The following is a 26,827-nucleotide window of genomic DNA, read 5'->3' on the forward strand; positions in this document are numbered from 1 at the left end:
CTCTCCAAGCGTAATGGACGAAAAATCAATGTATTATAATTTAATGAATAGTAGACTTACTGCAGCTTTACCATCTTTGGGGGCTGGGCACTTGCGGTCTTCTGTGTACAGATGGCTCCCAACCTGTGGATAACACTTGTGCTACTCTTCTAAAAACAAATTATGTCGGTCATGTGACACCCCAGTGTGGAGCGACTGTAAGCAGAACACTGCATACACCCAGCCTTCCAATATGGAGATACTGCAGATATGCTGCACACATTCTCTAATACAGAGCAAAGGATTACCCATAAGGATTACATTCGCAGAATAGATCCTTTGGGTGCACTTATGCTGTAAGGTTACCACTTAAAGACTAATCTGTTTAGCAGCATGTTTAACAATGTGGAGAGCAATCTTTTGTTACATTTAGTCACTGCTAGTTTTATCATCAATTTACTTGTTATAAATGTAGTGGTCTTAAAAGTGAATTTAGTCACCTATCAATAATGTGTTAAAGTGGTGTAAATAATAAGTGATCGTATTATCATAGTTTGAGTATAAGGCCCATTAATACGATACTAAATCAATAGAATAGAGAAAACAATTGACCTGGCATTTTCTTTTACTAGCATCAATTACAGGATACATTTAAAAATACAGAAGATAGTGGTTTTATTCTGGGCCCCTCCTTACATTTTGCTATGCTGAAATCAACACTTTTCTAGACAATTCTGGAATTGACCTGTTACACCCCACTACACAAAACACACGGAGACAGTCAGCTGCTAAAACAACAGCTGAACATAGAGCTCAGCTGGCTCTAAGTCCCTGTTTAGATCATCACGTGTTAAGGTGGCCAGTGATGTAAAAGACAGACAGCTGTATTACCCTGTCTGCAACAATACCCATGACTCAATTCTCTCCACTCCTGGCAAATAACATCCTAAGGCTGGGTACAGTCTGGAATCTGCACAACACAGTTTTGGACACCAGTGACGCTGTATGTTAAACACACACTTGACATGCGGTTGTTAACTTGGGGTTTTACTCCTGTTTTGGAGGGCAATGGAGATCACTTTCTTGACCTTAATGGGCCTGGTTCAGAGTGAGATATAAGCCCCCTTTGACGCAGCGTATGATTGCAGGTGTTTTGCACTGCGCATGCTTAGGTGAACGTTTGCAACTACGGGTATAATTTTTGCCACTTATGCCAGAAGGGGCGTTATGGGGGAGGGAAGGGGTGTTGTAATGTAGGCAATATAAGGGCATGTTCAAGCAATTGCACATGGGTTCAGACTGGGATGTAGTCGCAGATACGAGTGAACAAGTTTTTTTTATTTGCGGGCGGTCAGGGGCAGCTGTAAGTAGCTGGTGATAATGACAAACAGCCCAACTTGCAAACAGCTTGTAATTAGGTTTGCAAATGACTCACAGGGGTAAATGGATTACCGTAATTCCCCATGTATAAGACGCACCTTTTTCCCAAAAATGTTGGGTCTAAAACCTGGGTGCATCTTATACAGGGGTAAAGGGGATGCGGGGGGGGGAGGGGCAGCGTTACAGTGGCAGCGGGGGGGAAATCGAGGAGGAGCGGGGCATCGTTACAGTGGCAGCGGGGGGGTGGTCGAGGGGGAGCAGGGCAGTGTTACAGTGGCAGCGGGGGGATCGAGGGGCAGCGGGGGGATCAAGGAGGAGGGGGACAGAGGCACAGTGGCAGCGGGGATCCAGGAGGAGGGGGACAGCGGTATGCACACATCCAGGAGCAGGGAGACAAAGGTACAGTGGCAGCGGGGTGGGGGTGGGGGGTGATTGCAGGGAGAGTGCAGAGAGCCGGCCATTACACTCTCCCTGCCTTTTTTGACAGCTACCGTAATTTTTTTTTTTTAAATTTCGGGGTCAAAATTAAGGTGCGTCTTATACATGGGAGTGCCTTATACATGGGGAAATACGGTAAGTAGTGATTCTACCAAATCTCTGTTATTCGTCGTCTTTTCCGGCATAATTTAAAACAAGTTTTGCCTTTGATCCCAATGTCGTTTTAAATTATGCCGGCAAAATCGCCGAATATCGGAGATTTGCTATAATCACTACTTAATACATTTACCCCCCCCCCCCCAGACTCTTATTGAGATGTTACTCGCTCGGCCATAGATTATGATTTACCAAGCACAGATAGAAGCAAAGACAAATACTCTTTTTGATTTTCACACATGTTGGGAAGTTGTTCCTTCTGTATTAGGTTATTGATATTTAAATGGTGCTTTATAGCAATTGCGTTAGTAACATATAAAATGTATTGTACATGTTGACAAGTTGGACCCAAGTGTCTGAGGGTGTGTCTGTTACCGAGCGGACGCATCTTCTACTCATTCAGTTCTGGATGAATCTTGATCTATGAATACGACGTACATACGAATACACTTGAGTACATCACAAGTTAGGCTTATGCTTGCGTTCCACTCTGAATCAGCCTCAATGTGTTTAACATTCCAATTGGACGTGGGTTTCATTTAGACCCGTTTTCCTGTGTTTGTACTAACATTAAAGACACGCTTGTACAACACAAGAATTTGATGCAAGCTGGTATGAGGCATCAAGGTTTGACAAGTCTGCGATTCTCCCATACAGCACAGACTGTATGGTAGAAGTATTATTGATAAGTTTCATAGTAGTTGTATCCGTATTATTGTTCTGTAAAAATGTGGGCTGGAATTTTCAAATGTGTAAACAGGATGCAATGTCCTTTTGTAGATTACATTATAACATCAAAACATTTTATTGTGTCACACTAATCAAAAGTAGCTATAGCTTATACTACAAGTGAAGCAAACAAGGGACTATTAGAGACACAAGAAAATAAGGTATTAATTTATAAAGGACAGCAGTGAACAAGTTATACTCTTGGCCTTTGAAATAAAGCTGAACAATGGGTGCAAGGGCACTCGCTTACTTAATTGGCCCCAGATAGCTTCCAATTTTTTAATGCGTTATCTGTCATACAGGGAGATAACGGTACCATTTTACAGCATGGTTTGAGACAGTGGTAAACAAGATATCCCCCAAATCAGTTTTAATTAATATAAAACCTCCACCCAAGAACCAGAATTGCTGTGGATGGCAGGGATGTTCTATAACTCGGTGCTTAATGCACATAAGGATTTCTCAGATGTTGAGAGTGCCGATTGGTCAGTGCTGTCTACCCTTTGGAAGCTGCTGTGTGCCGGAAGTACTGAATTTATAATTAGCTTTGCAGGTGGGAAAGTGGAATTACCTTATAAACAGCAGGGGTGAATATATACTGAATGGCAGAGGTCTCAAGAGTATCAGATCACTGCTATTGTCATACACATTTGTTTGTTCAGTCTGAAAGCTTTTTTACATTTTGCAGAATGTGTGTGTCAACAGTCAATGACTGGAAAAGATGGGTCACAAAGTCAAATGGCTGGATTTGGGATTATTTGGTTGGTCATTGGTTTAAAATGATCACATCTTGGGGTACATGTGCTAATTTTTGATTCAGAGCATTTAAGACAGCTCTGTGCTCTGCCAAACCAAATTAGTTGCCTGTGTGTGCTGATCGTTGGTGCTAGATGTAGTTTCTTGAAAAACTTGATAGTTCCATGTAAGTTGAAATCTGTGACAGAACCGTTAGTTTAAGAATGAACAAACCTTAAAAGCCCCACAGATTACCTGACTGCACCACATTTTGTTTGGCTTACTCCTCTTATCAATTTTAACGGTTTTTCTATCCAATGAGAAGTATGGCATCATATTGTTAATTCAACATAATGATAAATTGATTTATAATGTTGAGAAAACAGAGCGAGCTGATAATATTGAATTCAAAACATATTTTCTTTTTGGACCTTTTATTTTTCAAGGAATAAACAGATATTCAATAGCTAGAAACATGGCTATATTTTACATAATACATTTTAAGTTGAAAGGAACTAGAAAAGACAATAATAGACAACACAAACATATTAGCTGTCATATATCAATAAATAAAAAATACTCCTTGAAACAGATTTTTTAAAGTGTATGTTTTCATATATATATATATATATATATATATATATATATATATATATATATTACATGCAGTGATTTAATATCAGAGTTTGAAACATATAGTACAGATAAGTAACTAAAAGTGACAGTTGACTTTTTATTTTTTTATTTTCTTTTAAGGAAAACCTTATGCAAAATATTAGCCAGAGCTATGTTCCTAAGTTATAACTATAGGTGTGGAAAAGTACATGAGAGCCCAGTTGGAGTTTATAGCTAGGTGCCTACTGGAGTTTGAACAACACAAACTCAAATACCAGTAAAACTGCATGTTAAAAGCAAAAGAATTTGATTAACGTGCAGTTTTTCTCACATTCAGAAGGCCAATGACATTAAAACATACTTAATGGAGCAGACAGTGTTCAGAAACTCGCAACACTCCCAAACAGGAGTAACATCGCAGGTGGGTATGGGGGCATTAGAATCAATGCGTTCTATTTCCAGACCCATTTTTGTGCGTTAAAAACCCTAGTACAATGCACAAATTTGACACCAGTGCGTAAGAGGCATAGCAAGTTAATTAAGTTGTTAGGTAACTAAAACACAGCACAAAATAATAGCATTGGTTCTAAGCGGTTACTAAATAACACATAACTCTGCTGTGATAAAAAATAAGTAGATCTGGTAATAAATACTCTTAACCATATTTTTACTGGTGGTAAGTACTACTTATTGTGGTTCACATTTGGGATTACATCTGTATAAAAACACGCTGGACTTGAGACCTGAGAAACATGGCGGTCATATTATTTTGTAGTAAGCGTTTGGTTTTCTGGACAAAGACTGGAAAAGACTTATCCTGTGACATCCCATAATCCTTGAAGAGTAAAACCGTCTCTTAGCTTCTCTATGGCAACGCCAAGTTCTTCAGAAAATACCGGCTCACGATCTTGTTGCTGGTAATGTAATTAAACCCAAAGGCAGAAAAGGTGAGTAGGTTTCTAAGAGTATCATAGAAATATACAATCTAGACACTGGAACAAAATAAACCTACCTTGTTCCCGTCAGCAAAATAAGCCTGTAAATATAAAAGACAGGCGCTATAAATATTACATTTATAATGCACAAAGGAAACGGCACATCAAGTTGCACACCAACTATCTGCGTTATTATTATTATTACCATTTATTTATATAGCGAAACTAATTCCGCAGCGCTGTACAGAGAACACATTCACATCAGTCCCTGCCCCATTGGCTTACAGTCTAAATTCCCTAACACACACACACACACACACACACACACACACACACAGACACACAGACTAGGATCAATTTGTTAGCAGCCAATTAACCTACCAGTATGTTTTTGGAGTGTGGGAGGAAACCGGAGCACCCGGAGGAAACCCACACAAACAGAGAACACACTCACATTATGCTGCCTGCTTAAGAGATGTGTCTGCAAACTAAAGTGCGCCAACTGTGCAGGGGGGCAGAGCATGGTGCAGAAGTGTAAACGTCACATCAAACCCAACCTCTCACCACTTTAGTAACACCCCTTTCTATAAATTAAAGTTTTCAGGTTTTGTGCTAAGATACTGCTCAGTTTAGCCTCATTTATGGTGCTTTGGACACAGTTGAGTTACTACTGAGGAGACAGGGAAATTATCAGTTTATAACCTTTATTGTGGGAGGTGCAGGAATCACACAGAAACAGGTGCAAAGCAATCAGTAACACAACAAACAGATATCCCACATGATGTCAGAAGTCTGGATGTTCGGGCTTAGTTACCACTAAGCCTGGCATAGGTTTTACAGAGCCTCAACACAAACACTCTTTCCTCCTAGTACACCAATTTAGAGTGGGCTATCATGGCTTATAAAGGACATAAACTGCTCCATTTATGTGAGGAAGGGGTGGAGCTATCAGAAGTTATCATTTGTGGCAGATCTCCATCCTGGGAAATGCTTTCTCCACTAGAGGTTGGTTCTGAAATGAGGTGGAAGCCTGCCATACCAGCCCTGTGCGAGACAGGAAGTCTGCATTAAGATGCAAGTATCCTGGCCTATGATGCACCCCAAAAGAGAAACGCCATAGAGCCACATAATGCACCGCCTGGTCAATAGTAGACTGGCATGCTGCATAGTCTGTACCACCTCAGGGACAACCACAAAATAAACACCCTAAGGTAGTACCAGACTAGCCAATTTGCCACTGCAGAATACTTCACCCCCTGAGAAGCTTCCGGATTAGATACAAGAACGAACGTTCCACCTTCAAAGTCCTGACCCAGGACCGCTCCATGACCTGCATATGAAGCATCGAACTGCAGAGCAGACCGTCACCTAAAGAAAGGGACCTATGTGCCTTCACAGAGAACTTCTGGATTTTGTCAAATGACTCCAGGATTCCAATGGACATGATTCAGGACCATGTTTTTCAACAAACCTGTTAAAAGTGCTACAAAAGTGGAAGAATTATGTATTAACCTCGTATTATAGTCCACTAAGCCACAAAATGAATGTACCGCTTTTGTTCTGGACTTTATTACCACTAGCTTTAAACAACTCTATACTTTATGTTGGCTGTAAGGCCGGCAGCTCAAAGAACACCCACAGCCTATGCATATGAGCCTTTCAGCCTTAAATGTAAATGATTATCATCCACGTATAACACTACATTATTCTGGTGTGGACAGAGTACTTCATCCATGAAGATATGAAAGAAAGCAGGAGCACCATGGAGTTCAAACGGCGCTGGTCATGGACTTACACAATATGTTAAACAGACTAATTTTGCAATGTAATGAGGCCAACACTGAATGAAGTGTGTCCAAGAAACACATTCACACAGCTTATGTACTAGCACATGTAATGCAAACATAAAGCGGAGGACTGCCACTTTTAATGCTGAAGTGTAATAAAGAAAATGGAAATATAACTAATCAGTAATCAATAGGAGAATCAAAACCATTTGAAACACGCACTTTGCCAATTTGTTTCATTTTCAACACGCACTGAACTTGTTCTTACCGCAAATGCGTCAGTATGTTCATCAGCTTCTATTTCAACATCGTCCTGAACTTGTTCTACTGTCAGTTCCTCCAGAGCTTGTGGCTGAAAAATATGACAATGGTTTTATGCTGAGATACTGATGTTTAATTTTTTTTTGTGTGTTTGAGAGTCTGGGGGTAGAAGTTTCAGTCAAATTCTCATGTTCTGAATAATTTTTTCGAACACAACAAATTTCCTGTCCTTTGTCACTAAATAAATACAGTACAAAACAGTTGTTTATGATGCACAATTAATAATAAACATGTTAGCACAATGTGTTCATTAAAACTAGTTGTACAATTTGGGATGAAGGGACGACACAGAAATAACAGCTCTCATCCCAGCTCTTCTAACAGTGCAGAGGCGCAATGATAAATCATGGATTGAACAAACTGTGTAACCAGGGGAGGGCTGGTAAATTTTAGCCTGGGGGGCAAGACTCGACTCAGCACCCTATTAGGAACATTTTAAATGATGTAGGTGGCCCAGTGACCCAGCCCAAGGTAGCCCACTATGGGACCGGCCTGGGGAGCAGATGCCCGCCTGCCCCTGTGTGTAACAGACTTGTCCTGGAACAAAGACAAGTAACCAGCACTAATCCATAAATAAATCACAGCACTGCACCAAGTCATTTTACATATGACACAGCTAAGCTTTTCCATGCAACTATATATATTCTTGAAAAGCCCTCTGAAATTATTCACAGTACAGCAATGTGCTCCTGTGCCAACAGTTTTATGGCATACACATAAGCCATCTGGGAATTTAGAGGACAAGGACTCTGAGACATCAGGACAACCAATATATTCTTAAGTATTTACAAGACCACTGCATCATTTACTATTAGCTATGTAACTGGAGATCTCAGGTCCTTGCTCAGTCTGTCATAGTCATTTGTAGGCACCTCTGTCATGAATCACATCTTATAAGCTTAGATTTCTTTTAGAAATATATAAACTTAGTGCCATTTGCAGGTTGGCTATTTCAACACATATAAAACAACTATGCTGTATTGGAAACAGCTCAGCTATATACTGCAGCCATAGAGAGTACATTTATAGTAGTGAAGACATATAGGTAGCAGGTTTACTTCATGCGTTTGATTGTAAATGGTTTACCTGGCATCAAACAATGCATCCGGGGACACTATACTGACACAAGGCAGATGACAGACACAAACTACTTCTTGCTTGGAAACACAGTACTTTTTAATGTTCGCATAACAAACAGCACAGCAGACATTTGTCAGGATGACACCAGGAGACCCTCACTCTAGATAGACACAGTTCACCTTCCTGGTTACCGGCCAGGATATATATTTTAATTTGTAACATTTTATTTGGTGGAAAGAAATCACATCTTCAAAAGAGTCAGCTCAGAATAATACATTAGGACAAATTACCTTTTCCTCCATCTCATAGTCTACTCCAAATATGGGGCTTGCAGAGTAGACTCTGTGCAGCGAGTTAATCTCTTTCACAGAATCCTGGAGCTTCTCTACAGGATCGATTTTAAATCCGAGGACATAGCCACCACTCTGTGCACAAGGAAAGTAGAATTAGTTATATGTCATTGTTATGTCCAAATCAACTTAATTTACTAAATATTTCTGGATACCAAGTGTCTACACAAAGCTCTCACATATCCAAAGGTGAACGTCCTAAATGATCAAATAAGAGTATTGCTCTTGAAAAGTACCATCCTACCAGAAGTGGATAACAAAACTATAAACTATGATGGTATTAGAAGTCAACAAGGAGTTTTGGAACTATATAACGGCAAGAGGAAGCAAGTGGAGTGGTATTAAATGGGTCATGGAAATCTGAGGTCATTTCTAATATTCTTAAAAATTCACAGCCATATTTACCTATTGAACAGTGATGTGATAAGTAATGACATGAGAACTCACTGTTTACATCAATATTATTTAAAAGGGACTATATACAGTATATATTTAAACACAGTTTTCAATATTAATCGGATATTACATTCAACAGAAAGTAATAAAAAGACACTATGATCACAAAATGAGATTCACTGAGATTTGAGTGAACTGACACTTTAGTACTAATGGAGTCGATCTATTCATCAAGCAATCCTTGGCAAAGGCTGTTATTTAGTCCAGTAAAATAAACAGTGATAAATCCTAATGCCTCAAGACAAACATTGCATTAAATTGCCATGAGAGCAGCCAGATTGCTTAAAAAGGATTTTCTATTCTTGCACCTGAAATTAGCACAGCCATGGCTCAGATTATTTGGAATCATCGAACTGTAAAGCTAGGTACACACTACACTCTTTTCGTCCAATAATCGGCTCAATCAGCCGACATATGACCGCTCGTTCAAAAGTTGGGTCAGTGTGTGTAGTGACACGATGGTCGAAAGTCTGCCCAGATGGACGATTGTCACCTCATTTGGTTGGTCGTACCGATTAATATTTTCGTTCCAATCTCGTTTCCGTTCTGTAGTGTGTATAAACTTCCGACCGATCCACGACAATCCTCCGATACTTCATCCAATATATATACAGTGTTTCCGTTTATAATCACTGGACTTTTCATAATAACCCCATTCTAATCTCACAAGCTAATTTCATTGCAGGTAACCAACAGTTTAATTAGTTGTTCCCTACTAATCAAGTGTTAACTGAATTTTTTTATTAAAGTACACCTCAGTTTTATATAGGAAGCACAATCGCTAAATGTATATGCATATATAACTGAATACTTTAATAGATTTAAAAAATAAAATTAAATAATTTACCTGTTGAGAGCTTTCGATCACAAGAGCTAAACCAAACTTTGAGTCTCGTATCTTTATGGAACGCTGATTTGAAAAGAAAATCAATTAAACAGTGGTTTATGTTTACTTTGTACAACATATTATAACAATGCAGAGACAACACATCCATTAAAATGTAAATCTGAAAGACTTTATATTTTTAAAATTGGTAACAATGAAAAACTTACTATTTGTAGATAAGGGATGCTGACATTAAAACTATCATTCATGTTGGCGTGCCAAACTATTCTGACATTAGTGATGAAGAACGTGCCTAAATTGCCCTGTGGATAATTAAAACAGGAGGTTAAATACAGAAGAACCTAGAGGATGAATAGATATCAGTATGTAATTATCATAGCTGGTAGCATTGGGATACGAGCTATAGAAAGTACAGTGCTGAGAAATAGGTGTGCTACATATATCTGCATAAACAATATCTAGACCCTTTACTCCACCACAAAATACAGGAAAACTAGAATATATTTTTATTGTAATTTATAATCTATTAAATAGATAATATTTATAACTATAATTGATACATTTAATACATTTACCAGAAAACAGAAAATATAGATTTAGCACAGTGTTCTCCCCAGCACCTATCTCCACCCGGCTCTTGGAACCCAACAATTATAATAGAATAAACCATTGTTTCTCCTATTAGAACAGGCACTATGTGAGCACTACAGCCAGCAGAGTGTGTTAGACCACTGACCACCAGTCTGTCCAGTCCTGGCAGGTGTGGGCAATACCCTCCAACATTTTTCAATATTATTGCAAAGTATTACAACTGCCCCCACCCGGCTACTTCTTAATGTCACCCGGTTGGCAACATTTTCTGGGGAGAACACTGCAGCAAAATACAATATAATATAAAATATAAACTTCACGACATCATAAGGGAGAACGAAAACATAAAATTGTGACAGAATTAGGTGATGACTGAAATTTTGGCACTCTAGTGTATGGACCCGAGCAAATGCATGTGATGGGAAACGTTATTAACATAAAGCTAAAGTGATGATCAGATGTGCAACCACCTGTGAGTCAGGGCGGGATCTAGACTTTTCTCTGGGGAGGGGGAGGGGTTTAGCGCCATCACTGTGATTGGTGGGCCCTGACACCTCCTTCACTCCTACCAGGGGCTGGCACAATATGTACATTAAAACATAATCAAAATCAAAACACGATTAAAACACAATCAGAGCAGCCAGACAGGATTCCCTGCCTGCCTCTCGGCCACCAGGCACAGGTACATGGTGTGAGGCCGCAAGCAGGCCGGCCCCGATCGCCCCCTCTGGATCTGCTACTGCTGTATGAGTTTTAACTTATCATCATTATTTATTTATATAGCGCCACTAATTCCGCAGCGCTGTACAGAGAACTCATTCACATCAGTCTCTGACCCATTGAGGCTTACAGTCTAAATTCCCTAATATAGACACACACCCACATACAGACACAGACACAGACAGACAGACAGAGAGGGAGAGACTAGGGTCAATTTTGATAGCAGCCAATTAACCTACCAGTATGTTTTTGGAGTGTGGGAGGAAACCGGAGCACCCGGAGGAAACCCACGCAAACACGGGGAGAACAAACAAACTCCATGACCCCAGTGCTGTGAGGCAGAAGTGCTAACCACTAGGCCACTGTGCTGCCCACAACTCGGCCTATTTATAATATTATCTTCAACACCGATGGGAGGGAAAGGCATACAGTGAATGTGATGGGGTATATTATATCACAATACAAATAATCAAATAATATAATTAAAACTAGTAATCACATGCAAAAGCATAAAAAACCATAAGTATTAAACAATAATTTTTCCTTTGTTTAAGGAACGTTAACTTTTCTTTCTGAAGATGAAGGGTGCGGATCACAAAAAATAAGAGCTGAACTTTAAACCGTGAAAATGCTTAACATTAAATATCTCTATTTCTTTTTTTTTTTTTTAATACATATTCTTTATTTTACGATTTTGAGCACAAGAAACAGATTACCTTTACAAACATTAGGTTACAATTTAAAAAAGGAAAAATATTTGATAATCCAAACACTGATGTAACAATCATAAAATTCTTGCTCAATTCACATACAAGTATAAACAATCAATCAATATTCTCACCTGGTCACTGGATAAATTCCATACTCCGTTGATTTTGTCATAAACTTGTTCCTTTGGGAGGAGTCTAAGCTGCTTATTTTGGATCAGAGCGCCTCTTAGTTTCAGATCTCGATACATTTTAGATGTTTCATAAGCTCTGCAACAAATACAAATATTTAAAACAAATAGCATATGCATACATTTGTACATTTGTTATATAATATATACATGTATATACACACATATTAAACCAAAATGTTCTTTTACCTAAAACTGAAGTGGACAGTAAGTCTAAAATACAAGTTGATCCAAACTGAAAAGATATCTTATAACATTCACAAACATACATGTTAAAGATTTCATACCATTATGGAAATTGTGATGTATGACACTGTATTGTTAATGGCTGTGCAGTCGAGTGCATGCTATTGCTTTCTGTTGTCAGTCATTTAGGAAACAGAAGAAAGTCTTATATACATATATACTTGTGTATGTTACCAATAGTTATTTTATATTAAGCAACTCATATTTAGGTGTAACTGTCATTTTAATGGGAACTGCAAACAAAATGAATATATATTTCATTATTTTGTCGAAGAAATTTGAAATAGTTCCTTGTGAAAACTTTCTTTGAAGAGATTTAACGTATGGCTAGAAGCTGTACTAGTGGTGCAGTTAAATGATCAACACAAGATTAGAGACAATTATTTCACACCACTCATACAACATGTAGACTGCCAACAAGTAATCCTGTCAGAAATGTCAATAATCTATCATAAACAATCAATATGCCACATCAGTCATATGTTTTTAAAATGCGTAGTATTCACTTATTCACCACCACTTCTTCTTTAGAAAGATATATATTTATTTCATGGGCGTTGTTTGTAAATGAGGGGAGGAGACAGATTCACAAGGCATCCTAGTAGTACAAAATATAGACTGTCCCTACTGCACAGTGGAGGGGTGAATACAAAAGTACTTACTTAAAAGTTATTTTATGTACTTAACACACAGTCCACTCGACAAATCCATCCCATACCTCTATTTGGCTACAAATAAAGGAATGAGAACCCATCCCTACTTGTCCTGTTAGTTTTGGGTATATTGGAAGTCTAAATTAATTATTATTATCGTAGATTTGTAAGACGCCACAGTCCTCCGCAGCGCTGTACTGTAGGAAAAACAGTACACACATAAAACAAGGACATACAAGGTAGACAAAATAAATGCAGACATGAAAACAAAGGATATGGAGGACCCTGCTCATTAGAGAGCTTACATTCTAAGGGGAAGAGGGCACAGCTGAAACAAGAGGCCCAAACGTGGTTCAGAGTGTAGATTAGGACAGTTGTGAGGGTGCATTAGTGTGAATAGTGTTATTGTGGATAAGATCTCCTCTAATAAAGAGATGGGTTTTCAAGGAGCGTCTAAAGATTTGAAGGCTGTGGGAAAGTCTGATTGAGCGTGGTAGGGAATTCCATAATATTATGCGATAATAAGCATTGTTAGTTAAAGCTCGTTAGTGAAAGGGGAAATCGTGACACGTGTGCCATAAAATATATGTGCTATTTTTCGTTTGCATTCCTCACCATCTGTCAGATCAGCAATCTAAGAGTTAAAATAGCAACTCTGCTAAATGTTTACATATATGTTGGCAGTCATACAAAAAAACGGAAATATCAGGTGACATAAAGAGTTACCTGTGAACAGCAATAACTGAAGTGAACAGCCGAGGACTTCCTGGAACCACATTTGTAAATATAAATTCAAAGCGAGTGTTGTTGCATTTTGTCAGTATGTATAGTGCTTCAGTCTGGCCTCGTAATTTCTATTGGCATATGGAAATAATTGAAACGTCAAACATGTATCACAAGTAGCACAACTCTTAACATTATAACTAAGGGGCTTTCCATTTAGAACTGAATGCTTTTGCATTCAGAGCACAGGTAGATAAATAAGTGCGCGAAAAAAAACGTACTTACGTGTGTATGTTGGATTGCAGGTTCTAAAACATTAGTATATGCACCAGGGGCCTGATTCATTAAAGATCTTAAATGAAGAGGATTCTTATTTCAGTCTCCTGGACAAAACCATGTTACAATGCAAGGGGTGCAAATGAGTGTTCTGTTTTGCACATAAGTTAAATACTGACTGTTTTTTCATGTAGCACACAAATACTTGATAGCTTGTTTGTACACTGAAATTTAAAGTTGATATTTTTGTGCTACATGAAAAAACAGTCAGTATTTAACTTATGTGCAAAACAGAACACTCATTTGCACCCCTTACATTGTAACATGGTTTTGTCCAGGAGACTGAAATAAGAATCCTCTTCATTTAATATCCTTTATGAATCAGGCCCCAGGTGTATGTCAAGTATTCAAGTGTGTATATTTACACCTAAGTGTAAGGTGCAAGTGTAGAGGTACGGCTTTGTCAGTGTAATTAGTAAATGCTAAAGTCACATTACCATTATCATACACAAAATAATCTTGTAATGAAGTGTTACAAACAGAAGAGAGAATATTGTGTTTATAGATATTAATAAATGTGAAAGTCACATTTTCAATATAAATTGTAATTAAATACAAACAGCTCCATATCTGTTGTGTGCCCCTTTAAAAAACCAATCTCCTTTCATTCAGTAGTCCAAAGGGAAACATCAAGGTATCTGTGCATAGATGTCCGCTGTGTATTATTTTGTTTTTTAAGTATTATGTAATGTGTTATGGATCTTTGATGTCTGTGTATTGTATAACACTGTAATTTTATGAATGTCATTGCAGACCTTTTGTGGCGCCTTGATAAAAAAGATAATAATAAGAAGAATTAGTGCGAATAGAAGGTCACAACTTGATATTATACAGCCCCAACACTACTGGTCTAAATACTAGTCATCATCATCGTGAATGGGTATCTTTGCACCAGCCCTCCAGTGCAAATAAGAGATAAGCCTCCTAATAGGCGTGTCTGGGGAGGTGTCTGCGTCTAAATATCTCGCTATGACCTGAACACACCTTTACTGTACTCAGCTTATGCTTGTGAGACTCCGTTCTGCCTCTCCAGGCATAGTGGTATGCAAGTCAACGATACACAAGGATCTAGATATGGACGTAGGTATACGCATCTAGATATGGACGTAGGCATACGCATCTAGATATGGATGTAGGCATACGCATCTAGATATGGACGGAGGCATACGCATCTAGATATGGACGTAGGCATACGCATCTAGATATGGACGTAGGCATACGCATCTAGATATGGACGGAGGCATACGCATCTAGATATGGACGGAGGCATACGCATCTAGATATGGACGTAGGCATACGCATCTAGATATGGACGTAGGCATACGCATCTAGATATGGACGTAGGCATACGCATCTAGATATGGACGGAGGCATACGCATCTAGATATGGACGGAGGCATACGCATCTAGATATGGACGGAGGCATACGCATCTAGATATGGACGGAGGCATACGCATCTAGATATGGACGGAGGCATACGCATCTAGATATGGACGGAGGCATACGCATCTAGATATGGACGGAGGCATACGCATCTAGATATGGACGGAGGCATACGCATCTAGATATGGACGGAGGCATACGCATCTAGAAATGGACGGAGGCATACGCATCTAGAAATGGACGTAGGCATACGCATCTAGATATGGACGGAGGCATACGCATCTAGATATGGACGTAGGCATACGCATCTAGATATGGACGGAGGCATACGCATCTAGATATGGACGGAGGCATACGCATCTAGATATGGACGGAGGCATACGCATCTAGATATGGACGTAGGCATACGCATCTAGATATGGACGGAGGCGTACGCATCTAGATATGGACGGAGGCGTACGCATCTAAATATGGATGTAGGCATATGCATCTTTAGAGCGTATGTGCATTACAGAAATGTGTATCAAAAGAAAACTAGTGCTGGATGAAATACTCCACAAACAAGAAACACAAAATGAGATCACATCCATTGTCGACTAGGGAACATGCACAACATCATTCGGCCCATGTTGACCCTCCACCTGAGCTTCATTCAATTTAACTAGTTTTGAACAAAGCAGAATGTAGCTCGGATGGGACTTTAAAAATGAATACTTTATCCCTTTGAGTGTCACAAGGATCATTCACTTGGACATTCAGGGTGGGAGAAAACTCAATGAAGAATAGATGCATCGTAGATTATCGTCTTCCATCTATTCTCCATACAGCATTCCCTGCATTGTGCTGAACGGCTATGTGAATAGCTCCGTCCGATCCTCATAGGCATCAATGATCTTTTTAAAGCACCATCCTAAACTGTATTCTGCTCTGGTCAATGGCAGTTGAATGTAATGCAGCAGAGGCACAGCAATGTGGGCTGACCTCCGGCTTTCCGTAACCAGATGCTAAGACATTTTATTAGTAAAAAAAATAAGTGTTGGAAATATTATCAGTCAAAGGTTACATGACAAGGATTGTACACTTACTGAGTTAGCTGTTCTTGTAGTAATGTTTATAATACAGTTGTAGCCCACAGCTATAAAACAAAACAAAAGAAGCATATTTCAGGTGGATTCGTTCTGCGAGGTTAAATTAAAAATCAGTTTTGCAGCTGACGGGACTTGCTGTGAGTTTCAGTACAACAACAAAGAGCCACACACAGTCTATATATTAGTCCAACAGTATAATTGTAACATATACTGATACTTACCAAGATTAACTCTGGGTAGTGCTATTGAATGCCAAATTATGCGCAGATTGGTCACTAAAAGCCGTCCTGAAAGTAAAAATAAGAATGTTTATTCATATATGTAAATAAATATGTTGTAGCTATAGATTTTTATATAGACTAGTACTGCAGATAGGGAATGAATTTGTAACTTATATCATACTTGCCTACTCTCCCGGAATTTCTGGCAGGCTCCTGAATTTCGAGGAGTCCTTGCGGACTCCCGGGACAGTGGGCATCCTCCCAGATCTTTATGGGGCGGAGCTTAATGATGTGATCGCGCCTCTAAGCCACCCCCCATGTAATGCTGTGAATTTTGCCATTTCATAGCAGGTAGCTGGGCCAAAATGATGCGATTCGCCGAGCCCCAACCCCACAGTCCTGAGGCCTACTTGAAAAGGTTGGCAAGTATACATATATCCACACATCCATAAAGCTGGCCACACATGTTGCTATCTTGCAGGTCAGCTAGAGTACAGAAACCAGGATAATTGTCCAATTTCACCATATACTTGGGAAGTCAAATTGGATAAGATCAAGCCGGATCAGCTGGATAAGTAACCAGTCCTAAGAAGACGCTACAAACAGGCCACAAGTGTTCATCTTACTGTTTTTGCCAATATTCCGAAAAATAGTTGCAATATTATTATTATCATAGATTTGTAAGGTGCCACAGGGAGATTTAACAGTAATCAGTTGAAACAATACATTTAATCAATAAAGACACACCACATGTCCTTAGAATAGATCCCACATACACTCCAATGCACCCTTCAGATTAAGAATCATGCAGTCATTTCCTGCAGAGGAAGGAGGGAGAACATGTGGTTCAGACTGCATTTTTCTCCTCCTCTGATCTCACATTGCTTTTGGTGCTGCATAACGGAATAGGCTACTTGATACCAAAGTCTGCGGCTTCAGGCAAAGAATAAAGTCAAGTTTGGTCTTATTCACTGCATTATGCCTCACAGGGGCTGGAGCCGACAGGGTATAAAGCTGAGAAAAGGATCGAGAAGTCATAAAGCAGGAAAGAGCTAATAGCCGCAGGTGAACGCCTGACAGGCCGCATGTGACCCTCGGGCTATCATTGTACTAACGGAACTGACCTTTACAAGGTCACCTGACATCACAAAATGACCACCGGTGAAATGCCCACTGCTCAGGAGTTGTGAGCAGCATACATTGCTGTAAAATCCTCTGAGTGCAAATTACAGGTGGTGGTTTTTTTAAACAATCTCCTACAGATAATATATATTTCAGAATTGTGAATATTTAGATGTTGACAATAAAATATTGAAGTTTTATTATGGAAGCTCTATGTGACAATTGATTTTCTCTATAATCTACTGACAAAGTGTGAAACTTGATTTGACATGAATTGACACAGCTGAAGTGAATGTTCACTATACATGAAATATTGGTGCAAGTGCTGAGCAACATAATTACACAACTAGTATCACTGTCCAATTACAAATTTATTTTATTCGTCTTTACAGCGTTCTCGCAGAGGAGGGAAATGAATCGCAGTGTGTAGTTTTGGTCTTACGTAGATGGGAGTGCTCACTAGTCCTGACAAAACATATCAGACTAAAAAACCACACAGTGCAGACGGGAAACACTAATCATGTGTTTGAGAACATCACAAGAGAATGCTGTGCATTGCTACAATGTATTTGCAGAGCTGGATTAATGTAATTGGGACAACATTGCACCTTATATGGTCCCAGTACCCGATTTCAGGGGCAGGTGCCCCATTAACTTTGTAATATAGTTTGGCCCGATTCCTGAACAACCAAATTGAACTGTTTTGGGCAGCATTAGCCATACAGCCAATCAAAAATCTCAGGTACAAAAGGGATATTCATACTATATTCATACCTTCCACTGTCTCTCTTCATTACAAACATACCACACCACCAGTAGCTGCACAGCACTGCCAGTGGTTGCATTATTATTGGTGGCTGATAACACTTTACAGTAACTGAACACTACTTTCCCATCACCAACTACAATTATTATTCCACTACCTTATGTACCAATTGATTCCCACACCTCTTAGATTGTCATTTAGGGCGAGCCATCTTTACCCTCTGTTTTATAATCCTCTCAATTTACAGCGCTACGAATAATAATAATATTTGAAAGAACAATACTAAATTATAAAGAAATACAGATTGCTATTTGATACAATAAGTAAATGGAGGTACCTCTGTCGCCATTGTTTCCCTTGGTATCTTCAATTGAATCTAAGCAGTCTATAAGCACCTCTCCGGGTCTCATTTTCATTTGTCTGCAATGTAATGACAGCAAACAGATACAATTATACTCTAAAAGGACACAGAAATATAATATTTATGCATCAACACTGCTCCCCGTGTTTGCGTGGGTTTCCTCCCACACTCCAAAACATACTAGTAGGTTAATTGGCTGCTATCAAACTGACCCTTGTCTCTCTGTGTGTCTGTCTGTGTGTGTATGTTAGGGAATTTAGACTGTAAGCTCCAATGGGGAAGGGACTGATGTGAATGATTTCTCTGTATAGCGCTGCGGAATTAGTGGCGCTATATAAATAAATGGTGATGATGATGATGTTTGTTCCCAATTGTAAAGCGCTATGGAATTTGCTGGCGCTATATAAATAAATGTTGATGAAGATGATATCTGCAAAGGGAAACTATTTGTTACTCCATCTGGATAAGATCTGGAAGGATAATGCACCAGAACCAGGGGTGCTACTAACTTGTGTCACAAATATTGATTCTATTGAAATACTATTCACAATACTCAACTATTCTGTACTGGAAGTAAAGCATTTCTACTCTTTTCATCACAGTCCAATGAAAGAAACATTTATTTTAATGAACACATATTTCAACATTAAAGCCCCAGAAGACAGAAGTAACCGTCATATTAAACTTTCTCAAAAGTGGAGTAAACATTCAAGTATTCTAAGGAATACATTACATTGATTTTCCCTTTACGTATTGCTTGGTATGTGCACATTAGCCTATTTCTACTTGTTGACAGTTTTGCATTTCCTTTATTTGTTACCAGGAGCATTAACAGCTTTGCTTCTAGGTACTTAATAAGATTAAGTTACAAGGTCACTCTCTGGTGGTTTTGAAAAAAAATGAGTATACAACTGTGTTATAATAAAGCAGCTGCCATAAGACCAATATACAGCTGGAGCGAACATACATCTGAAAGTTTATTTCTCTTGGGTTACAGACAGTAGATAGTCTCAGACTGATATTTTCTCCAGCCACAGAAGAGGTACACTCACAGCCAGCTCACTAGTTCCAACTGCTGGCACATTTGAGATGTCACAGTCATATCCAAAACCAAAGAAAAGGAATCATAGCACCCACAACATTATCAGATGAGTCCTTTAGATTGATTATGCACAGGCATTTAAAAAAACTAAAAAACACCAGTGACACCGCCTCGCATTTCACATGCGGTGAGTAACCAGTGCTTACACCTGCGGTCGGTAATGAAGGTTCATGGAAGACATTCAATTGACACCCTTGTGTCCTTGATGTGAACGAGTGTGAATAGGGCAGCCAGGGTCTGAAAGACACTCCCAAAAGAAGGCACTAAGGAAGTCGGTATTGGAACCAAAAGGATCCATATGTGGGCAGCACGGTGGCGTAGTAGTTAGCACTTCTGCCTTACGGCACTGGGGTAATGAGTTCAATTCCCAACCATGGCTTATCTGTGAGCAGTTTGTATGTTCTCCCTGTGTTTGTGTGGGTTTCCTCCGGGTGCTCCGGTTTCCTCCCACACTCCAAAAACATACTGGTAGGTTAATTGGCTGCTAACAAAATTGACCATGTGTCTGTGTGTGTGTGTGTGTGTATGTTAAGGAATTTAGACTGTAAGACCCAAAGGGGCAGGGACTGATGTGAATGAGCTCTCTGTACAACGCTAAGGAATTAGTGGTGCTATATAAATAAATGATGATGAGGATGATGATGATGATCTCCATATTCATTTGCATGTTTTACTGCTATTATAAAACGATTGTAAAAACATACCTTCTAACGCCAGTGGATAAACTGCCAATATTAACACCAGGCTATATGCTTCAAAATGGTAAAAAAAACCAAAAACAAACTGATACAGTAACCAACACCTTTCCTTGCTCCATTGCATATTATACAGATCAGACTGAACACACCATGGAAAACTACAAAGAGCCTGCAGCAATTTTAATAATGAAAGACATATGAAAATAGGCAAGTTGTTGTATGTATCTGTGTAAATCAGACTCTGCATTAAAGTGCAAAACAACTCCTGTGCAAACTGCTCTGCATCATTCTATGCATCTCTCAGAAGTAAATGAGTGGTTCATGTGAGCTGATGTATGACGTTATATAAAATTATATAAAATCAGTGGCCAGGCTAACCATAATACAAAGCACTTATCGGAGGAATTAAAACCAGAGGAGGGGTAGTAGCCTGTGGCTCTGCATGTAATGGTGTCCTGGGACTTGTAGTCCCACATCAGCTAGCTCGTCTACGTCTGGATAACATAAGACAAGTTCTATACTCACTGGGATGATATATCAAAGCGGACATCCCGGTCCTCCCACAGGGCATCCAGAATAGACAGCATGGTGCTGCTGCAGGGTCTGCAGGGTCTTTGGCCTGCGCTGACTGCAAGAAGCCAGCAGCAGTTACCACGGCAACCTGACGCGTGCGCACTGGCGGAAAAGCTTCAGGAGGACGCGGGCGTGTCTCGCACATGCGCAGTGGCAGATTCCTGCTCCCACATGACAATGGCAATGGGTCATCACCCACATGACAATGGCAATGGGTCATCACCCACATGACAATGGCAATGGGTCATCATCTTTAAGTTTTTTTATTATTATTTTTAGCACCATTAGGGCACCTTGTTGTAGATATCTAGGTAGTTAATAAATAGGGAGGATATTCTCATCATCAGGCAGACGTGCAAAGCATAATATAAATATATAAATGCCATATTTATAGGCTTTCAAAAGAAGTTAGGTTGGATTTCAAGTTAGGGTTGCTATAAACATCCCAAAAATAGATATATAAAAAATATAGTTGGTCAGAGTATATATATTTTTTGTTATGCAAATTATTATATATTATAGAAGCTTCAGAAGTATTTTTATTGGTTGAAAGAACAGTAATTAAATATATAATATATTAGTGCTTGAATGAACAGAGAGTCAAAGCTTACTGGCAGGGTATGTGTATGTTATTTTACCAGATCTGTGTCATGGTTTACAGACCTGGCATACATAAGGTTAAACTCCTTCCATGTTGGTGCCAGACAGGGTGGTTTGTGTGTCTCAGATACTGCTGATCTCCTGGGAGCAATGTCACACACAACAGTCTCTAGAGTTTAAAGAGAATAGTGCACAAAATGCAAAGATCCAGTGAGCTGCAGTTCTGTGGATGAAAATCCCTTTGTAATGAGAGTGGTTGGAGGAGAATGGCCAGATTTGTTCTAGTTTACAGGAAGGCAGAGCCGTAACTTAGAATGCTAGCGCCCTGGGCGAGAAAGACAAATGCTGCCCCCTAGCCCTCAATATTAACCGAATTAACCTAAAATATTCCTAAACTGCGCCCCCCTTCAGCGTTGCGCCCTGGGCGGTCGCCCCTGTCGCACAGCCCTAGTTACGGCCCTGCAGGAAGGTGACAATAAATAAAATAACCATGCATTACAACAGTAGTATGCAGAAGTGCATCTCTAAACGCACAGCATCTCTAAACGCACAGCATTTCGAACCTTGGATGGAGTACAACAGCAAAAGACCACTCCGGGTACCACTCCTGTCGGCTAACAACAGGATACTGAGGCTACAGTGAGCACAGGCTGAAAGTGCACAGTTGAATATTGGATAAACATTGCCAAGTCAAAATTTCTGCTGTGACACGCAGATGGTAGGGTCAGAATTTGGTGTAAACATGGATCCATCCTTCCTTGTGTCAACGGTGCAGGCTGCTGTTGGTGGTATAATGGTGTAGGGAATGTTTGCACACACCCCTTAATGCCAATTGATCATTTAAATGCCACAGCCTACCTATTGTTGCTGACCATGTGCATCCCTTAATGGCCACAGTCTAGACATCTAATGGTTACTTCCAGCAGGATAACACTCCATGGCACAAAACACACGTAATCTCAAGCTGGTTCCATGAACATGACAGTGTACTCTAATGGCCTCCAAAGTCACCAGGTCTCAGTCCAATAGAGCACCTTTGGGATGCGTTGGAAATAAATATTCGCAGCATGAATGTGCATCCGACAAATCTGCAGAAACTGCGTGATGCTATCGTCACTATGGACCAGAATCTCTAAGGAATGTTTCCAGCACTTGTCGAATCCATGCCCCAAATATTTAAGGCTGTTCTGGAGGGAAAGGAGGATATTATCCAGTACTAGTAAGGTTTACCTAATAAAGAGGCTACTGAGTGTATACTGATACATATATACAGTGTTTGAGGTAGAAATGTAGTAGTGGCAGTATGGAAAATGTAAGGGAATGGAATTTGATTTTTACAGGAGAAGTAGCAGTATGGAATAGCAGCGTATACCAACCTACTTCCACCAATGCATATACCTGTTTTTATTGGGCAGAAAATCTATTTGCAGGACAAATTGGCGGCGACTGCAGGGGTGAAAATATTTCTACTTTTTAGTAGCAGGAGTTGGATGCATTGGGTGGGCCTTGCAAAGTATAAATTAAGCCAAATACACTTTGTTTTGCACTGAAGTTAAAAAAATTATATTTGATCTAACTGGACAAAATTATTTAAATGATCTGGCGGGTGCAAAGAAGGTGCATTTAGGGAGGTACTCCGTTTTACAGGTGGGCGCAAAGCCAAAAGGACTTGGTTTTCCATTGCACTAAGATATAACTGAGAGCCCAATATGCATTTTATGCACCTTCCAGTTGTAATGTTGCTGAAAAGCCCATTCATCACCTCACTTCCAGCAATGTCATACAAATTTCAAACACTTAAAAGTGATGCCATAAAGACAGTCCGGATGTCCTTTCATGCTCGTGATTAGTTTTACAACACAAACGGAAAAGTACTTGAATGAAGGGGGCGGTCTTAAAAGTGTTAGTAGGTTAATATTTGGTGTGATGTTTATACTCTTTCCACCATATGCATTAGGCCAGACAGTATGCATGAATTTTAACATGCCTGTGGTGGACAATTAGGTGCACATATAGAAATAAAGCATCAGCCTGGACCAGCATTTTTTAAAGGGTTGTAAATGCTTCTTTAAGAAGATTATTTTAGAAGTCATTATTAACTAGTTTTTGTTTACAGTCAATCACTGTGACATCAACGTAGTTATACCCAATATAGCTATTTAGCGATGAAATACAACCAACCTTTTAATGACATAGTAAAAAAAAATACACAAGAACGATTGCTTGACAAAATGGATTTCCACACATAATAAACGTTTTGTCGTATTCCCTTGAACAAATTTATTTTACAGACAAATGCATAAAATGAACTGACATCCAGCAACATTTAGTGATAAATTATTTTATATCCATAATACACCAAAAGTAACATGCTAGCAGCATCTGCCATCTAGAAGGTTGAACATTGATTGTACGTAGGATTGTATTTTATTTCTAACCCTAAAGCCATTTATTTAGTTGTGCCCTGTGTAGTATTGTAAGGAGGATGTCATGTTTTGACTGACTTCTATTTTGTTTACTGTTGGATGCAAATTTGACTAAAGCATGGTCCCCCCTCTCTCCTTGTGGTTTCTTTATGTAATTATGCAATTTTGTGGGCTGTAGTTATGTAAATGTTGATCATTATAGTTATGTCATTTTTTTTAATCTATATAATTTTGTTGTTTGTTCAGACCCTCTTTGTACGGCGTTGCGCATCCCTTTGTGGCGCCTTATAAGTCAAAGACAATAGTATTAATCATTTTTATTAGCTGCCAATATATCCATTGATAGTTGTAAACCCTGCAAGCTAGCATCGGTGGTAGTCATTATTTAGATTACGAGAATTCCGACACTAGGTATAGCGACATTAGTATGCCGATGACTAGAATCCCAACATGGAGGAAATACAGGCTTAATATAAAAGAGAAAGATAACATTTCCAACACGCCTCATATAAATGCCGAAAGTGTCATTTATAATGGCGATAGATTGGTGGTATTAAGAAGGCAATGCCAGGACCCTGCGCCTGTATGATCTAAAAGACGCTTAGGGTTAGGATTAGAGGTTCTACATTATATAGACAGCCTGACTTGGCATTGCCCCCTTAAAACCGTCAATCTGACTGTCGGAAATGTTGTCTGTGTCTTTTATGGTAAGTCTCTATTTACTCCATGTCAGGATTCTAGTCATCAGCATATTGCTATCGGAATTCTTGCCATTAAAAAAACATACCCCACACGCTAGCATCTCCCTATATTGGTGGCTGAAAGATGGAATGAGGGAAGGTTCATAAATATATTTTGAATGACAGGACATTTAACACTACAAGGGAACACTTAACATTTGACTAAACAATGCAATCTAAAAGCTGTGCCAGTTGTACCAGTGAAACTACGGAACAGAAAATGATGAATGTAAGAAGACAGGAATTCGTGATAATGGATAATAAAATGGCTATTTTTGAATTTGGTCCAATTTTAGGAAATACACATGATCGTCAACCTTTTTTATTTAGTTTTTACAGCTCTGTGGTTGGTGGAGGAATTGATAGACTAGATGATGGAACATGCACAAAAATATATAGACAAACATTAAACTATGCTCGCATACCGACTTGTAAACATAACTGGGAAACAGTGAAACAACGTATTATAGAGCTAGGTATCCGTGTGCCCCAGTTTTCTTCGGGCTGTCTAATTTTTCCGCTATAACTCTTCAGCACGTAGTGTCTCTCTTCCCATAAGTCAGATGAATGATGGACAAAATGATCAGGATAGGTGGGGATAGGTTCTACTAACTGTTTCCCCTTATTTGAGACCTAAAAAGAAATGCTGGTTCATGTTATGGCCTAAGCAAACGGCAGCCCACATGGTGACCTGGATTTTCATTTCCAAATTATATTTGCTCTCAATAGGGCCAAGTGAAGGATTATTGTAAATCTAATGGAAAGTTATAGTGGAACAGAAAGCATGGTATAAAATCGGGTGAGTGTAGTAATTTATCAATCCTAAAGATGTATAAAAAATATAGTGCATAAGATAGTTTTAATTTAATCGTTTAAGTTTCAATATTATACTATTTTAATATTTTCAGTGGATTAAAACAGCAGCACAAACAATAATAATATATCTACAATCTAAGCAAAATAATAAACTATACAGGTATCATAGGGTACATTAATGTATGTGGCACTGTGGGAGTGTATGAGTTGTAGTGACTCCTATGTAAAATGGGTAATTTGTTATTTTAAGTATAAGTTATGTTTGTCAGACAACTTTATTTAGTTGTAATTTTAGAAAACAAAATACAATTTTAAAAACACAATAAAAACTGCTATTCATGAGTACATTACATTGCTACAGCGATGGTGTAATGACATTTTGTACATTTTCCTTGAGTTATAAGCTCACTGTCCTTCTGTTAGGTAGACCTGATGTCCCCTTCAACCCTTACGGAAATGCACAATTTAAATACAGACATCAATCCATTTCTATACGTGATTGAGTGAAAGTCTCTTAAGCTGGTGGGGCTGGACTATAAGTCGGGAACAAGTGGGAGAGAGACATTGATTGCCAGAACAAGCCAGCCATAATGATACACAACCTCTTGGTTAACAGCCTTCAGTTATAGCCCTGAGACATAAACGTCAATATGACATTGAGATAAAGGCATCAGCTTGTAACCTTTTCTTTTGCTAAAGACATGTATCACATCCCAGTTATGACACCACAAACAGCGCGGATGGTGAATTGTCACATTCAAGGAGATATTTAAGATGTGTCCATACAATTGAATCCTTCAGTTTCATGAGTAGCAAGTAGCACCTTTTATAACGGGACTGAAAAAGTCACATTATTTCTCTGTAAAACAAAGAAAGTAAGTGTTAAAGCTATGATGATTATATGATATTTGACTTATTGAACTACTGTATATTAGATCCATACATAGGGCAGTCT

General features: G+C 39.1%; 2 protein-coding genes across 2 annotated transcripts in view; both read right to left on the bottom strand.

Annotated features, from left to right (window-relative positions):
- Window positions 1–4,076: 4,076 nt before the first annotated feature.
- Window positions 4,077–21,407, bottom strand: BBS5 (Bardet-Biedl syndrome 5). Its single transcript, XM_075180701.1, has 12 exons — window positions 21,243–21,407; window positions 18,894–18,976; window positions 16,669–16,734; window positions 16,445–16,494; window positions 13,643–13,770; window positions 11,961–12,096; window positions 10,015–10,110; window positions 9,809–9,871; window positions 8,446–8,580; window positions 7,023–7,106; window positions 5,045–5,068; window positions 4,077–4,946 (listed from the first exon to the last, which is right to left on the bottom strand). The coding sequence occupies exons 1-12, from the start codon at window positions 21,302–21,304 to the stop codon at window positions 4,845–4,847; spliced, it is 1,029 nt and encodes a 342-aa protein (XP_075036802.1). The 5' UTR covers window positions 21,305–21,407; the 3' UTR covers window positions 4,077–4,844.
- A 2,748-nt stretch (window positions 21,408–24,155) lies between these two features.
- COL28A1 (collagen type XXVIII alpha 1 chain) overlaps window positions 24,156–26,827 on the bottom strand; it is a 58,359-nt gene continuing 55,687 nt past the window's right edge. The window contains exon 36 of the mRNA XM_075180702.1: window positions 24,156–26,731. Within this exon, the coding sequence (XP_075036803.1) occupies window positions 26,724–26,731 (8 nt within the window). The 3' untranslated portion in view covers window positions 24,156–26,723. The remainder of the gene's footprint in view (window positions 26,732–26,827) is intronic.

Source organism: Mixophyes fleayi, chromosome 7, assembly GCF_038048845.1.
Source record: "Mixophyes fleayi isolate aMixFle1 chromosome 7, aMixFle1.hap1, whole genome shotgun sequence".
Lineage (NCBI taxonomy): Eukaryota > Metazoa > Chordata > Amphibia > Anura > Limnodynastidae > Mixophyes > Mixophyes fleayi.

Bases quoted from the DNA above. Each gene is read 5' to 3' on its own strand.
- BBS5 (XM_075180701.1), bottom strand. From the start codon at position 21,304: ATGCTGTCTATTCTGGATGCCCTGTGGGAGGACCGGGATGTCCGCTTT. The intron at 18,977-21,242 runs GTGAGTATAGAA...ATTACATTGCAG, and splicing joins CGCTTTGATATATCATCCCA to ACAAATGAAAATGAGACCCG. The intron at 7,107-8,445 runs GTAATTTGTCCT...CATATTTTTCAG, and splicing joins ACTATGAGATGGAGGAAAAG to CCACAAGCTCTGGAGGAACT.